The sequence below is a fragment of the Mus musculus genome, chromosome 10 (genome assembly GCF_000001635.26).
Source record: "Mus musculus strain C57BL/6J chromosome 10, GRCm38.p6 C57BL/6J".
NCBI lineage: Eukaryota > Metazoa > Chordata > Mammalia > Rodentia > Muridae > Mus > Mus musculus.
The window spans coordinates 20,245,741-20,261,782 of NC_000076.6; the positions used below are offsets into that span (position 1 = coordinate 20,245,741).

At 44.7% G+C, this 16,042-nt stretch overlaps 1 protein-coding gene across 11 annotated transcripts in view; it reads left to right on the top strand.

The window, feature by feature from the left end:
* The window catches only part of Map7 (microtubule-associated protein 7), a 132,671-nt gene that overhangs the window by 96,821 nt on the left and 19,808 nt on the right, over positions 1-16,042 (top strand). For 9 of the 11 annotated variants that reach the window (NM_001198635.1, NM_008635.2, XM_006512577.3 and 6 more), the window contains exons 5-7: positions 858-975; positions 4,630-4,740; positions 11,444-11,557. In NM_001198635.1, the coding sequence (NP_001185564.1) occupies positions 858-975; positions 4,630-4,740; positions 11,444-11,557 (343 nt within the window). The remainder of the gene's footprint in view (positions 1-857; positions 976-4,629; positions 4,741-11,443; positions 11,558-16,042) is intronic. The other 2 variants (XM_006512582.3, XM_006512583.3) reach the window with 1 other exon arrangement.

Sequence of the window (16,042 nt, forward strand, 5' to 3'; positions counted from 1 at the left end):
GGAGGGGGAGCAGTTATACTCAAAATAGTAAGATTATACAACATAGTAAGCCATGAGAGTCCCTGCTAGGTGGGGTGGAGCATGCTTGTAAGCCCAACACTCAGATAACAGATGAGGTAGGATTGTCAAAGTTCAAGGCTAGCCAATGAAGAGCAAGCCTCAAAGAAAAGAGTTTCTCTCTCTTGGACTCCTTCCTATTCTTGAGAGTTCTTTCCCACTTTTCTGTAATAGGTTCACTCTGCTTGGGGGGTGGAGGTGAGAAAAAATACTGTGTTCTCACTTTCTGATTTCTATTTTTAAAATATGGCTCCATATGAGGCTGACTTATAGACATGGGACAAGTGCTTGCAAGCATGCATAAGGTTCTGGCACCTTCTCTCCCCCCCCCCCCGCCCCCTCTTGCACGCACACACACATACATACGGACAAGTTAAGTGGGGCGTAACGGTGCCCATCTATAGTTCTTGCCATCAGGAGACTGAAGCAAGAGGATCACGAGACTGAGGTCATGAAGATACATAACATGTATGTTATGCGCGTAACTGTACATAAAAGCACATGTTGAATTTCAGCTTAAGTGAAGACTGACTGCATTAGTGTTGGTGGAGGTATCCCACCCAGTAGGAAAGTATTCATCTGAGTATCTGTTATACACAAGGACTTCTGAACTGGGAACTGATGGTTGCAGAAACGACCCAAAATTGTTACTGTTCCCATCTTAAAGTGCAGATGTTAGGAAACAGATTATAACACTACTATATTAGGGCAAGACATTAGGTAGTCCACTCTATTCTGGCTTAAGCTGCCGAACCTTCAAACAGCTAAACCTAACTGCCAGCTCTTCTATCCCCCGTAAGGAGCGCCATGAAGCTGTTGTCCGACGGACGATGGAAAGGAGCCAGAAGCCAAGGCAGAAGTCTAACCGCTGGTCCTGGGGAAGCCCTCTCCATGGGAGCTCGAGCATCCACAGTGGAGGTAATGCAGACACCACTTTCAAGCTCGTTCTTTGAGTTTGGTTGTAGTTTTTGCTGGACAGTAAGAGTGCATTTGGTTTTGGGTTTTGGGGTTTTTTTCCCCTAAATCTCTCATTACAGAGCAAAAATCCCTCAGAAATCATTAAACTGTAATTAAATGATGCTTCCACTATTTGAGGACAAGAGGCTGATGGAGGTAAGACCCAGGGTCCTCTCTCTGCCTTGGTGTGAGCTCCTTTCCCTAGAGAGAAGATGGTGCAGCACCTCTGAGCCCAACAGCCTCAGCTGTTTTAAGGATCTATTTGCATAAGGTTTGCAGGGCTGTGGGATGTTATGCAGGGTCACTCTCTGCTCTGGAAGGATCTCAGCGGCACAGCTGGATCAGCATCTGTCCCATGAGCACATGTGCTCTGACCTAACCTGTGCATCACTGATGTTTTCTGTAGGAACACATGCTGATACCTCAGACCAGAAACAGTGGTACCCATCCAGGCTGCTTCTCTCTCCTTGCATGGACATAAAGTTATCTTGAAATAGGACGTTAGCAGAAGGCTCATCTTTGTACTGTAAATTCAGTGTAGCTCAGTGCTCACCCAGTATGTCATTTACTTTCCTTTCTTCCTCTCTTTCTTTCTCTTTGTTTTTGTCTCTTTGGTTTAGCAGGGATGGACCACCACATCATAGCTTTAGAGGGGGGACTAGAAAATCTGGTACAGATATCCTTGTAATTGCTTACTGCCTGCTTTGTAGCTCGCACCCCCAGACATAGAACCAACATCAGTCTAAGTCACCATGCAGGCTGCTGTGTATTGCATAGGCCGGGATCCGCCATGAGCAGTGTTTAAGTGTTATTCAGGTGACCTGAAGGTTGTTGAAATGACCACACATGGCACATTTGCTTTCTCTCTACGTAATTTTTAATAAAGCTAAGGGTCTTGTAGCTAAGAATTACCTGCAGAGAGCATCCAGGCTATCAACCCCCACAGCCATCAGTACTATTACTTGGAATTACCTTCACTTTTATCCAGTTGAGTTTTTCTTTGTGTGTTTGCTGTGTGTTTTCATTATTCTTGTAAATGTTTTCTGATGGATTTTAATTTTATGTATATGAACTCTCTATCTGCATGTATGCTGTATGCTAGGAGACAGCATCAGATCCCATTACAGATGCTTGTAAACAACCATGCTGTTTCTGGGATTTGAACTCAGAACCTCTGGGAGAGCATCCAGTGCTCCTAACCACTGAGCCATCTCTCCAGCCTCCTCATTACTGTTTTTTACAACACCCCCACCTCTTTTGTTTTTAAGTTTAACAAGCACAACCACAACTTATTTCCCTGTGACATTTCCCCCTGTGACGTGTGGCCCTTGCCATCTATGATGGAGTGCATACCAAATCTGCCACCATAAAGATATGATGTGCTTCGTCAGGAATAGTTTCTATGGATGCTCCGTGAAGAAAAACGGTCATAGTAAATGTTTTTATAACCACGTCTTTGTTTTACCGAGCTTCATGCTTTCTGTCTTTACAACAGAAATGCTTTGTAGTACAGTGTCAAAACACCTTTGAAAAACAATAGATTTCCTTAGCCTTAATTCTTGCTTTCCACTGTGCTATGTGGAGCAGCAAAGCTGTTAGCTGAAATCCAGTGGCCGCTGGTCCACTGCAGAAGACACATGTGAGAAACGGTTGGAACTGATCCGAGTTCTCAAAGACTAGGAAGCAACCCGCCCACTGTGGGGTTAAGCAAGCCATCCATGCTGCTCATTGGCTTCTTCCCCTTCCCTTCCTTCACAGCAGCCCTGTACTAACCCTGCTAATCACACTGAGTCCTCCCAGCCTAGAGACGTTAAAGCCATTAAAGTTAGTGTCTTCTCTGCCTTGCTGGTACATCAGCTAGTATTACTACGGAAACACTTTTGTTTGTAAGCCCACCAATCCTTTTGTGAAATAGTTTCTTGTTCAGTGAGAAAAACTGGATGAGAATTGTCAGATGGCACCACATTGCACACCATGGCTTGCCTCTATGGTTTTATGCTACTCTGGTGGATGACTGTCTAGCTCATCTTTTTCTTGCTTACTAGGAAATAGATCTAAGTGTTTTTTGTAACCTATTGACAAATACCTGGGGATAGACTTAATTTAGACACTGCTTTGCCAGCTAAATCATCAGGAAATGTGTCTCTGTAGAACCACATGGCCTTGGCTTTCACCATCCTTCTTATGTGCATGCCCACATTCAGCATGGGGTGCTCCTGGTACCATTTCCCCTCTGGACTTGTATTTTTTCTCATTTCCCAAACCCCAGCAGATAAATGTAAATGAAAGGCACAGGAATCACACTTGTTAATTTATTTTTCTTTTTAAAACATAATTAAATGTCAGCTATAAAAGTAATTTCCAGTTGAAGACCCCCTTCTCACTAATGAGACTTATCACCAGCAGGTTGTAGAGAACAGTCAAAATGGCTGGACTACAGGGCAAAATTGGGCAAAACTGCTTACTGCCAAGCTTATTCAGAGCAGCGGGAACGGTGCAAAGGCCGCCCTGCGGAGAGTGTTTTAGGTTGTACTTTCATCCGCCAGTAATGGAGGCCATGGCCCACATCTCTAACCTCAGCCATCGTCACATGCGCAGTGAGGTGGATCATTTTTATTGCGTGGAGTTCGTTGAGCATCATGAACGCTGGTGAGCAAGACCTTGAACTCTAAAGTCTTCCTTAAATTATTTGGCTGCAGGATAATTTTCACAGTAATACTCATTGGCTTTGGTTGAATTCTAGTTTATACTGCTGTCAGTTCTGCTGGGCAAGTTTATGTACTGATTCCACCTTTTGCGATCAGAGCCACCCACACCCCTAGTACTAAGGCTCAAACCCAGAGCCACGGCACAGGAGGCAAACTCTCCAGCACTGAACCCTCTCTGTCTGTTTATGTTCTGTGGAGACAGAGTCTTGGGCTGCAGGTACAGCTCAATTGTAGAGCCCTTACCTAACCATGAGTTCAGTCCCAGGAAAGATAAGGAAACAGAGTGACTGACGTGTACTAAGTGCTGTTCACCTGCAACCCTTTGAGTTGGAGGTTAGAGGCGTAGTAAGTCTCAGGCCAGGTCATATTGAGACCCTGTCAAAAAGGAAGAAAAAAAATCCAGGTGGTGGGCTTGCGAAGATCCCTAGGCTGGCCTTAAATGTATAGTTCTGACATAGCTTCCTCGTAGCTGGGATATAGGCAGGCCCCAGCCTATGTCCTTACTTGTCAATCAAATCACACTCACGCACTCTGGGTGTGCACTTCACTGCAGGTTCTCCGTATTGTACCCACCATCCCAGGCCCCTCTCTGCTTCACAGTTGGTCTGCATTGGCTCAGTAGCCTTCCTCTGCTCCTGGGTTTGTCTTCATCTGCTTGTATCATAAAAGCATGCTTGAGTTTAAACTGGTGAACTAAACGTTTTGATTATTTCTTAAGAAAGCCACGTTTTATTTCTAGCCTGTAAGTTCCTCTAGTGTGTCCACTTAGAGAACTGTGCTGTGCAGAAGATCTAGAAACTATGCCAGTGGCCTCCAGTCCTGCTGTTTGTCCCTTGCCCCACCACTGAACTAGGAAATGCGATCCTTCATGCCAGCCGTCAATTAGCACTCTCTCCATTTGTTTTAGATCCAGACAGGCGCTCAGTTTCCACCATGAATCTTTCGAAACATGTTGATCCTGTCATTAGCAAGCGGCTCTCCTCCTCGTCTGCAACTTTGCTAAACTCTCCAGATAGAGGTACAGTCAAAAGGAAAACCAAACCTGTTCTGTTGCTTACCTAATGTTTTCTTTCCTGGCCATGTACTGACGGAAATAGCATCTGAAGTTGCTGTCCCTGCATTTCTTAAATAGGAAGAAAAAAACTTGAGAGTAAAAAAGCATAAGCGGCCCAGCGTCACTTGCCTTGAGATGAGGGTGTTGCTCGTGTTAGACTGTGGCTGATTGGTGCGTTTAGCAAACGGTGCTTCTCTCAGCCGGTTAGCAGCCGAAGTCGTCCCTTACGCACCGGAATGCACATAATCTTGCCCTGGACAGTCCTGTCTTGATCATCCGTGCGCTGGGAGTTCTGGGCACCAGCTTTCCAAAGGAAACCTTAAATGACTCGGAAGGGCAGTTTGGTTTTACCAGTTTGTTTCTCACTTGGTCAGACGTCTCTCATGGCATTGCTGATGTGTGTGACTGCTTGCTTGGTGTCCATTCATTTCAGTCTTTAGGGCTTGGCCTCTTATTTTAAGGAGGGCATTACCATATCCTCCAGCTAAAGTCTTTACGGGGTTTTGAGTTTATGCATCCTATGGATTTACAGTACATGAATATTTAGTTATTCATAAAATGGAAGTTTTGTCTTATACCATGGATGAAACAATCAAGCTTTTCAGAAAAGCTACTTGTTTTAATAACTATGATGATTTTTAAATAAAACCAAAGAATTACCATGTAATGCAAAGCACACACTTTTTAAAAATAACAAGTTATGGTGACCTGCAGTGTGTTTTTTCAAGATTAGAAAGTGTCATGTAATAAGATTGTAATGATATGCATGTCCCACCTGTGTCCATTTATATATCTTGTATTTTATATCGTGGCACCATTGTAATGTATGCTGTGAATGTTGGTATCATTCTATGGAGTGGCAAATGTCTGAACAGTTTCTATTCTTGTCTACTTACCCAAACTGTTCTTTAAGCTAAATTTGCCTAAAGCATTGGTATTAGAGTGTGATCAAGTTTTACATGTTTTTCATGTTAATTTATTAAAATTTCCTTAATAAGTCGGCTTTATTGCAGACTAGATGGAGTACGCTCGGGGAGGGGTGAGTGTGTTTCACACTCCTTCCCTTGCTGAACATAAGCTAGAGCTCTGGTGAGCATGTTGTTCGCACAGTTTTCTGCTCCCTTCCTTTCCCTTTTACAGTGCTCACCTACCTAGAACTTTTATGTCATACTTTGGAGAACTTGGGTCTAAGACAAATCTTAGTTAAGGACTTATAATGCTCCTAAGTTAAGCCTTGCTTTTCTGCCTACTACAGTCCCAGGTAAAGATGAGGATAAGGAGACGGGCTGTAAACCAGCTGATGCCCTGACCAGTCTCTGAGGATTGAACGTGCTGAATTCATTCTCAGTTAGAAATAAAATTCCATTTAAACCCTATGTATGATGTATCTGATTGGATTTTCTTAGGGTAATGTGGTTTGGGGGCGAATATCCATTGGGTAGTCCATCTATTCTACTTGGGGTGATTTAGTCAACCCCTCAGAGGTGAAGAATCTGATTTGTAATGTCCTGCAGGGAAATGAAACAGAAGCTCTGTTAGCAGCCCCTCTCCACCTGCATGGCCGCTACAGGACGCTGTCTTTGTTCTTGTTCCGAGACAGGGAACCACTATGTAACCCTGATTGGCCTGGAATTCAGTATGTAGACCAAGCTGGCCTTAAACTTGCTTCCGTCCTTCTGCCTGTCAGTGCTACGATGACAATGTACACGGGCCACAATGAGCCATGCGTTCATTGGCTGAATTAGAAGTGGAGTTAGGAATTAGAAGACCAATAGAATCTCAACAACTAGTCCGTAGCTGAAGCCAGGACATTGCTCCTTGCACCAAGATACAGAACTACCGAATCTAAGTCTGTGTCGTCACAGACTTAAGCTAAACTGATAGCGAAGAGAAGGAGCCCTGAAGTCAGTTCCACTTCCCTGCCCCTATCAAAGGAGCTGCAGTCAAAGCCCTGGTCTAACACCATATAGCCTGGAAGGGGCTCGAGTGCTCCAGGAGGCTTTGCTTGCTCAGTTTTTTGGTTAAGCCAAATCGTCAGTAAGAGCACTCTCCTGCCCGCTGGTTTTGAACACTAGTTAGGCCTCATTGTCTAAGTAGGAAGAGTTCTTATCAAAATTAACTACAAGCTTTTATAGACAAATAGTTTTTTAAAAACCTACTCGATGTTATTAAATTGTTTGAGCCTTCTCCCGCTGTGGCAGTAGTACCTCAAAGCTGGTATTAATTTAAAGCTCTAAAAGTCTTCAGGGCTGGAATGCATGTGAACAGGTCTGCTGGTTCTCAGATGTACTGGAATATTGTCAGGAAGTTTAGTAAACAGCCACCTCCCCCAGTGTGCTTCCCCAAGCACTGCAGAGGGAGCCTGCCACAACTGCTTCTGCGACCCACCTTCTTAAAGACATTGATGATTTAAGGATCGGAGGGTGTCTCTGTAAGTACCACACAGGCATGGGGACCTGGCTTAGAACCTTCGGAGCCTACTTTAAAAAGACCCAGGCACACACAGGCATAGTGCTGTACACCTTTAATCCCAGTCCTTAGGAGACAGAGGCAGATAGATAACTGTGAGTTCAAGGCCAGCCTGATCTACAGAGTAAGTTCCAGAATAGTCAGAGCTATAAAGTGAGACCCTGTCTCAGAAAATAAACAATGAAAAATAAATAAACTAAAAGTTAAAGAAAGCCAGGCATGACAACACTCACCTGTAATGCCAGCACTGGATAGTCGGGGACAAGATCTTTAGGGCTCCCGAACCCTTCCGGCTTAATCAGTGAGTTCCAAGTTCAGACAAAAGACCACATCTCAGAAGACAAGGGGAGTCGGGGAGAGAGATGTTCAGCAGCTCAGAGCACACGTTCTCTTCCAGAGCAGAGGGGTTCTCTGCCCAGCACTCAGGTCACATGGCTTCGCATTGCCTGTAGCTTCAGCTCTTCTAGCCTTGACACATACAGCATTCAGTCACAGACCTACACAAGTAAAAAATAATAAAAATCAAGATGGACACAGTTGCTGAAGATACCGACGTGTGGCCTCCACATGCACACATTCATAAACATGTGCTTACACTTACATATACATACACACACACACACACACACACACACACACACGTCACACATCTACAAAATAGGTACACAGAGGAGAAAGAATACTGTTATTTTTACACCTGAATTGTGTCACATAGACTAATAAAATTACCCGGAATCGCATAATTTCTCATTGATCCTGTAAGCGCTGCAGCCGATGCCATTGTCATTTGGAAATTTACATTAAAGGTGTGTCTTAGTCAGGGTTCCTGCACAAACATCATGACCAAGAAGCAAATTGGGGGGGAAAGGGTTTTATTCAGCTTACATTTCCACATTGCTGTTCATCACTGAAGGAAGTCAGGACTGGAACTCAGGCAGGTCAGGAAGCAGGAGCTGATGCAGAGGCCATAGAAGGATGTTCTTTACTGGCTTGCTCCCCCTGGCTTGCTCAGCTTGCTCTTTTATAGAACCCAAGGCTACCAGCCCAGAGATGGTCCCACCCACAAGGAGCCCTTCCCCCTTGATCACTAATTGAGAAAATGTCCCGCAGCTAGCTCTCATGACAGCGTTTCCTCAAGTGAAGCTCCTTTCTCTGTGATAACTCCAGCTTGTGTGAAGTTGACACACATAACCAGCAAGTACAAGGTGCATATCCTCATTTTTTTAAGGATTTATTTGTTTTATTTATGTGTGTATGCCATCTGCTGTCTTCAGGCACACCAAAAGAGGGCATCGGATCACATTACAGATGGTTGTGAACCACCATGTGGTTGCTGGGAATTGAACACAGGACCTCTGGAAGAACAGTCGGTGCTATTAACTGCTTTGCCATCTCTCCAATGCATATCCTCATCTTTATTTTATTTTTTTTTCAAGACAGGGTTTTTCTGTGTAGCCCTGGCTGTCCTGGAACTCTCTCTGTAGACCAGGTTGGCCTCGAACTCAGAAATCTGCCTGCCTCTGCCTCCCAAGTGCTGGGATTAAAGGTGTGCGCCACCACTGCCGGGCTATCCTCATCTTTAAAGCCACCCACATAACCAGATTCTCCTCAAGAAGGAACAATGGGACTTTAAAGAGGGAACATGAGATTGTCTACTGTGAGCTTAAAGTTAGTCTACACATCCCAGACGTGGTGGCAGATGCCTAATCCTACCACCGAGAGACTGAGGCATGCCTATGTAGTGAGCCCTTGCCTCTAAAATAAATAAATAGAAATGAGTCAGTACATTCCCACCTTGAATCCATATCATAGAACACAGTGATAGATCTCAGCTGAATTCTGCCCAGAATCACTTTTTAGCCTAAAATCATACGTTTTCATTCTTGCTATAATTTGAATTAATGGTCACATCTGTGCATGGTTTCAGGTAGCACTTAGGTATTCTAATACCAACAGTCAGGATCCAGCAGCATCTGAGTTCTGCCTGGCAACCGTGACCCTAAGTCTTGTGTTCAGCAGTTGCCTTGTGCGCATAGGTGGCATGTGCTGATGTAATTTGCACAGCATTGATTTAGCCCAGGCCATTCAGTTCTGTTAACCTGAGACCACAATGGTGATGGCTAGCCACGGGCCGGAATTGCATCTTTGTGAGGTTGCCTATACTGATCTGAGTGGTCTCTGCTTGCCATGGTCAGCATTTCATGTTGGTGCATAAGTAGGCCCGATACCAGACAATTCCACCCTGGTATCTCCTCCCTGGGCGTTTCAAAAGTCTCCAGATCAAGAACCTGTACATGAAATAAATAAGAAAAGGGATGTTGTCTACAAACAGATGCTCAGCCTGTCCACCCCCTCTCTCGCATGTCAGTCATGAATGGGGTAGAAGTGGAAATATCTGAGGTTTGTAATGACCCGCACGTGAAGCAGCTTCTATAGCTCACGCTCTGAAGACTCACAGGAGTTGAACTCCTTAAGTGGGAAGTGGGAGGCTTACGGCCAGGTGTGGCGGGGTCTTAACATTGGGGAAGCAGAGCTAGGCAGATGGGTCTCTGAGTTCCAGGCCAGCCTAGTCCACAGAAGGAGTTCTGGGCAGCCAGGTCTTTGTCACACGGGTTGTCAATGCTGCCTTCTCTCTGCAGATCTGAGCCCCTGTCACCACGTAGTTGACCTCAGAAGGAAGCCTCGCTTCAGTTTCCCTCCCTTGCTGGTTTGAGCATACTGTTCTGTTGAGCAGTGTTCTGATGAAGCTCTGCTATATTGCTACCTTAGGCAGCCACACTGCCCTGCCCGTGGGCGTAGGACTACTCACGCTGCTGTCTGCTGCCGCCTTAGTGCTTTTAGGAAGGCTTAACGCTGGGAAATATTTAGCCATGGAAGCCAAGGACAGTAGTCCAAGCCTGTAACCTGTAATCTCAGCACTTGGGTGACAGAGGCAGATTTGCCATGAGGCCACCCACAGTGTACAACCTTGTCACATTAACAATATCATCATCATCACATCTAAAGAGATCTCCTTAATAAACAGAAAGTCTAATGGAAAATTCACCAATTCTTAAACTAACTAAAGCGTTGGCCAAAGTAATCACTTTTAAAGTAGTCATGTCATTAAAGGGCTTCCTGGAATTGGTTCTCCCTGCACGGAGGCAACTATTTTAAGTGTAGCAGTGTCTAGCAGTATGTGGTTTTAATAAACTAAGCCAGATTTCCAAGACTCTAAAAGTTAGGTTCCTCTAAAGAGATGACATCCAGAGGACCAGCATGAGACGGTTACACCTGAGGAGAGCAGGTGGCGTCCTCAGGTTTAGATAGTTGTAAAGGGCTTTGATGAGTGGCGTGGGAATGCTCTCTGGGTGGCGTGTGATCTGTGTATTACAGTAGCATGTCACAAGCCTCTTCACGTACCTTCTGTGTTTTAGTGTGCCATCACCAGATGCTTATGACACAAATTCCTCATTGGCATGCATTTTCTAATCACAGCCTTGCCAAATCCCAGTAGTTTGGGAGCCATATGTCATTGTGTGAAGTTTGTTTTCAGATCTTCAGACATCACTGATAAACTTCAGGGTTATAGTTACGTTGAACTTGGGCGTTTCTGCTTAATTTTGTCTTCTCTTCAGCTTTAACCTCGATCCTCGGCTGAAAGTTTTATATCGTGCCAAACAGGGACCTGAAAGAGCCTAGCTTGCTGAGTGAAAAGGTCAAAGAGCCCTGTACAGACCTTGCATGAGTCTCTTTCGACTTACTGTGCCTCTTCCCTCTAGTTACCCTAAACCATTCGTGGAGATCCGTGAGTTCAGCAGAACTCCTGCAGTACTTTATGTTAATCTAGTCTTCATTTGTCAGCCCCAATGAGGCTGATTATTGAAGACATCCAGGAAGCCCTCCGTCAGAGGTGGGCGCCATCAGTCTACTGCCCGTCAGTGCTGCCCGTCACAGAGATACACCCTGGAGTTACCAATAATAGCAGATCTGTAATTAAAATGGTATTTCCATTTCAAGACCTGTTGTTTGCTTAACAAGTGCAGACCAGCAAAAGGAGATCTCGTTGCCTGGCTCATGGCCACATGTCCTCCCTAGAAAGCCTGGGCGGTCTCGGAGGTCTGTCCAGCCTGTGGAGGTGTTAGGTTTGATGATGATCAGCACCCTCTTGGCCCAGGAAAGAATGTCCCTAACATCTTGCTTATGTGGTGACATTTAGCTCGCCGCCTGCAGCTCAGCCCCTGGGAGAGCAGCGTTGTTAGCAGACTTCTGACGCCCACACATTCGTTCCTGGCCAGAAGCAAAAGCACGGCCGCCTTGTCTGGAGACACAGGTAAAGCCATCCAGGCGGCACTTGGTGGTGAGGTAAAGTCCTCCTTTTGAAGCCTGTCTGCTCTTCCACGTTCATCTAACCCCACCTCCATTCATTCTGGTACGCGCTTCTCTCTGTTGGTATTGGCTTTGTTTCATCTTCACATCCACCCTCACATCTTATCTGGACACCAGATGCCAGGCAGGCAGATGACGTCCCTCACCTGATCAGATGGCCTCTGTCAGTCTGTTAGATTACCAGGAAAAAAAAAAAAGTATCACTTAAAACTACTTTGCTTTCTACCCTTGTGTGTCAACAGATGACCAAGGGTAGTGGATATAATTTAATACCACTATGCAGACTTGGAAATAAATCATTGCACTCCTCTGACTTAAGCATGTAGTTTACATATGCCAGGGTTCTATATGTAACCTAGTACCTGGAACTTTCTAAGCTCTGAAGAGCTGAGAAGGCTACTTGAAATGTACAGTGCCTCTTTCTTACATTCACTGAAAACAAAGAGCATACGTCATCTCGGCTGTTACACTGAAACTTTCTGGATGCCAAATATATATGAATGAACCAACCGAGTGAACGGAAGGTGCCTGTAATGTATCCAATTGGTAAGACCCATCCAGATAGGCTTTGAGTGACAGTTGGATTTCCCAGCTCTCTCTGGGCACAGCTGGCGTGTCTGTGCAAGTAACCTAGCTACCCCTCACCCTCTGCTCTGCACTTAGAAAACCACATGCTCTCTTTGAAAAGTTCCCCTTAAAAAGGCTTTGTTCTTCATCTCATTAGTCTGCTACACAAACAGACCTCTTGGTAGTTTTATGGACTTTGCTCTGTGTGGTACCCAGTTAGCTAACAGGTGTCAGCTCTGCCTCTCACTGTCCAGTGTGAGGCCCTCAAGGCCAAGGTCTGGGCACCCTCGACTGCTCTCTGGAGATGAGCATGGTGGCGGCAAGTGCTGATACCAGGCCTCTGGGATTTGTCTGGAGGGAAAAGTACAGCATTTTAAGATAGACTATGTTTTATACCGCAAACTTCATACTTCTTTGCAAGTGATGAAAGCAGTCCTCTGCGTGTTAACTCTCCAGGCTGCTTGTGCACTCTGTCTTGTGGACACTCTGCAGTATGTGGCTATCACTCACCTGAATCCTGTGTTGTATGTTGTCTTGTTCCAAAGCCAGGAGTGTGTCTTTCTCTGCTGTTTCTGTCGGCACCGACCCTGGCAATGCTTTTACCCCTTGTCTTTCCCACGCCATCTCTTCGCTGGCCTTCCTTTCCTTCCCTGTCCACCACTCCCTTCCTTGTTATGCTTAGTTGGGTACAATTGATGTTAGTGAAAAATAGCACGTAGACTTTGAGTCTTTGCTACTTTCTCTGGGTTATTACTACTTATTCTGTTGGTACCGCTTATATTTAATGAGATTAAAAACTCCTGTTTTTATGAAAAGTTCCACTTGGATTTATGAATGTAAATGTGTCTTAGTTGTCTTTCAGGACATATGCTGTCTTTATTTTCCGATGTACCTTTTAGGTTATTAGTTTGCCTCAATTTCAGTTTTCTTTTCTTTCTTCATATTTTTCCTGATTGCCATTTGGTGAAGAGGGCCCTAGATCCTTAGCCACGATTACAATAACAGACTCTGGTCCCCTAAGGTGCTCAGGGTTGTGGTAGATGGGGAAGGGTTCTGCGTCCCTTGGTTCTGAGCTCTGTGTTCCCACTAAGATCTTGATGGGTTAGGTCAATGTACTCTTGACTGTCGGGAGCAGTGGAGGACTTTCTCAAAGGCATGTTCATTCTCTGTAATTAACCCATACAGGGCATGGAGCGCACTGGGGGGTAGAGGAGAAATGCCATTACTCTTACTGTTTCTTCAGAAGAGCGAGATTATTCAGTTTGCAGGTTTCAGGTTTTTGATGGTAGATGTTCAGAATTTAATACCTTTAGGAGTTTTAGCGTTTATTTCAGCCAGAATATTTTTTTGAAGAATTAAAGTTGAGGATTTTTAAATAGATAGAGATGAGGATATTCTTAAACTAGATACAGTGGCATACACCATAATCCCAGTTCATAGGAAACAGAGGCAGGTAGATCTCTCTGAGTTCCAAAGACTGGTTTTCATAGCCTATTCCAGTGTTGCCAGAGTCACATAGTGAGAAGAGAATATTTTCTACCTGTACTGAATGCTTTTTTCAGCACTACAGTAAAGACGAAATTAGATTGCATCCAGGATGGTCTTAGCACTTTGCACTAAAGGAAAATGAAATCATGTTTCTGTTTCCTTCCATTCTCAGTGTGAGCCTTGATCTCAGAGCAAGCCTGTTCTCCAGGGTCACTGCATCTTTAGGCAAGGTTAATGGCCTCTGGCTTTGCCTGGACACTGGGCACCACTTTTCCTGATTATTAACCTGCAGAAACACCCTGTGCAGGGCATGGCTTCTGCAGGGTATTTGATTAACTTGGAAGCGTTTTGCATTAATGAACCCTTTCCTTGTCTGGGAAGTGAAAGCACCTTGTGAGACTTAAGGAAAAAACTCCTTTTCCAGTACTTTCCCTAGTGGTCACCACCAGCAAAGACAGGAGCCCTCCTGTCTCAAAGTACAAATCTACCATTCACCATTAAAGCTCAGAAGAAAAGCCGTGTCCACTCCCATGTTCTTGTGAGGAGAACAGAGAAGCGGCAGTGGCTCAGCTCACTGGGAAGAGGGTTGCGTTTGGCTACAGGAAGAGAGGTTGCAGCTGCCCAGGCTTCCATCTTCCTTCCCCGTGAGTGTGAGCCGGAAGATCCCTGGAGATGCAGGATGAGACTTGAACTTGTGCGTTTGAAGCAGGCGTGCAGCTCAGCGAAGACCCCAGGCTCCATCCCTGCAGAAAGGCCACAGAGAGGTGCAAGCCGGTGCAGCTCTCAGTAGATAACAATTTTTTTAATTTTATGATTTTAAAAATTAAGATTGCCATATGCTTAGTAATTTTGAGGTTTTTTTTTTTTTTAGTATTGTTAAATTTACCTGCATGGGGCTGAAGAGAAGGCTCAGAGGTTAAGAGCACTGTCTGCTCTTCCAGGGGTCCTGAGTTCAATTCCCAGCAATCACATGGTGGTTCACAACCATCTGTAATGGGATCTGATGCCCTCTTCTGGCCTGCAGGTACACATGTAGGCAGAACCTGTATGCATAATAAATCTTAAATAAATAAATAAAGAAAAAAATTACCTGCCGGGTGTGGTGGCACACACCTTTAATCCCAGTGCTTGGCAGAGGCAGGCGGATTTCTGAGTTCAAGGCCAGCCTGGTCTACAAAGTGAGTTCCAGGACATCCAGGGTTATACAGAGAAACCCTGTCTAGAAAAAAAAAATTACCTATACAGAAGTTTCTTTAAAGGTTTGCCTCAAAGTTGGGTATGGCGGCACACACTTAGAATTGCAGTACTGCTCCAGATCCTGAGGCGGGGGAATTGCCACAAGCTCACCACGGTCAGCCCCTGTCTGCAGAATGAATTCAAGACTAGCCTGGGCTATAAAAACACATAGTAAGCACGTGTCTGTTAAGAACATAGTAAGAACATGTCTATAAGTTAAGAACTGCTATAGGAACCAGATTTGCATAAAGTAATTTTATAATCTTGCTCAGATACATAGCATTATCCTTAACCGTGTTTGCTTCATTTTTTATGGGAAACCAAGATGTATTTTATTTTATTTTTTTTTAGTAAGATCTGAAATTCTGGCTCCTGTATAATGTTAAGTAAATTGCCTTAAACCCATTTCTGTATAGTGAATTGAGAAATGTCAGTGTCCTTTGAAGATGGGTAGTCTAAGACTCAAAGTTCTGTCCTTAGTAAGACTGTCACTGCTACCCGTGATTCGGCCACAGTGGCAATCCTTACACACTGTTCGTCTCACCATTTTAAATAATTACAACCTGTCTCCCCATATTTTCTATCCCTTGGCTTTTTAAGGGGAGGGGGACAGAAGAATACATCACAGCTTGCCTTTAAAGAAAACAGAAATCTTTTCCAGCTGTTTTTAGCTATCCCTGAAACAAGTCAACACCTGGCAAGACTTGGTCAGTGGACGTGTTCTATCTCAGTTGTTTTCCCCCCACTGACTCCTGAACTTGGCTCTTAAGACAGTTATAGACCTTACTTGCCTGCTTGCATGTTTCCTGGTTCTAGCTTTAGTTCCATAGTAGAGGTAATTAGGAAAAATCTGTCCATAAGCCAGTCTTCCTTTAAAAATGGCATCACAGATATAGGGTTTTATCAGAACCATTGGTCTGTAGTCATACAAGGCTGAGACTGTCCACAATCGGACTGTTCCTATGTCTTTAGTCAAAACTGAAACAAACAAGTAGTATTACCTTCCAGGTCTGTCAGCCGGGCACCTCACAGGTTTGCAGGGAGAAGGCGAGTTGAGGATCTTGGGGCTGGGCACTTTAGGTAATAACGTCTTCTCCCCACTTTTCTTTCTGTCTTCTGCACCTGCCTCTGGCTCTCT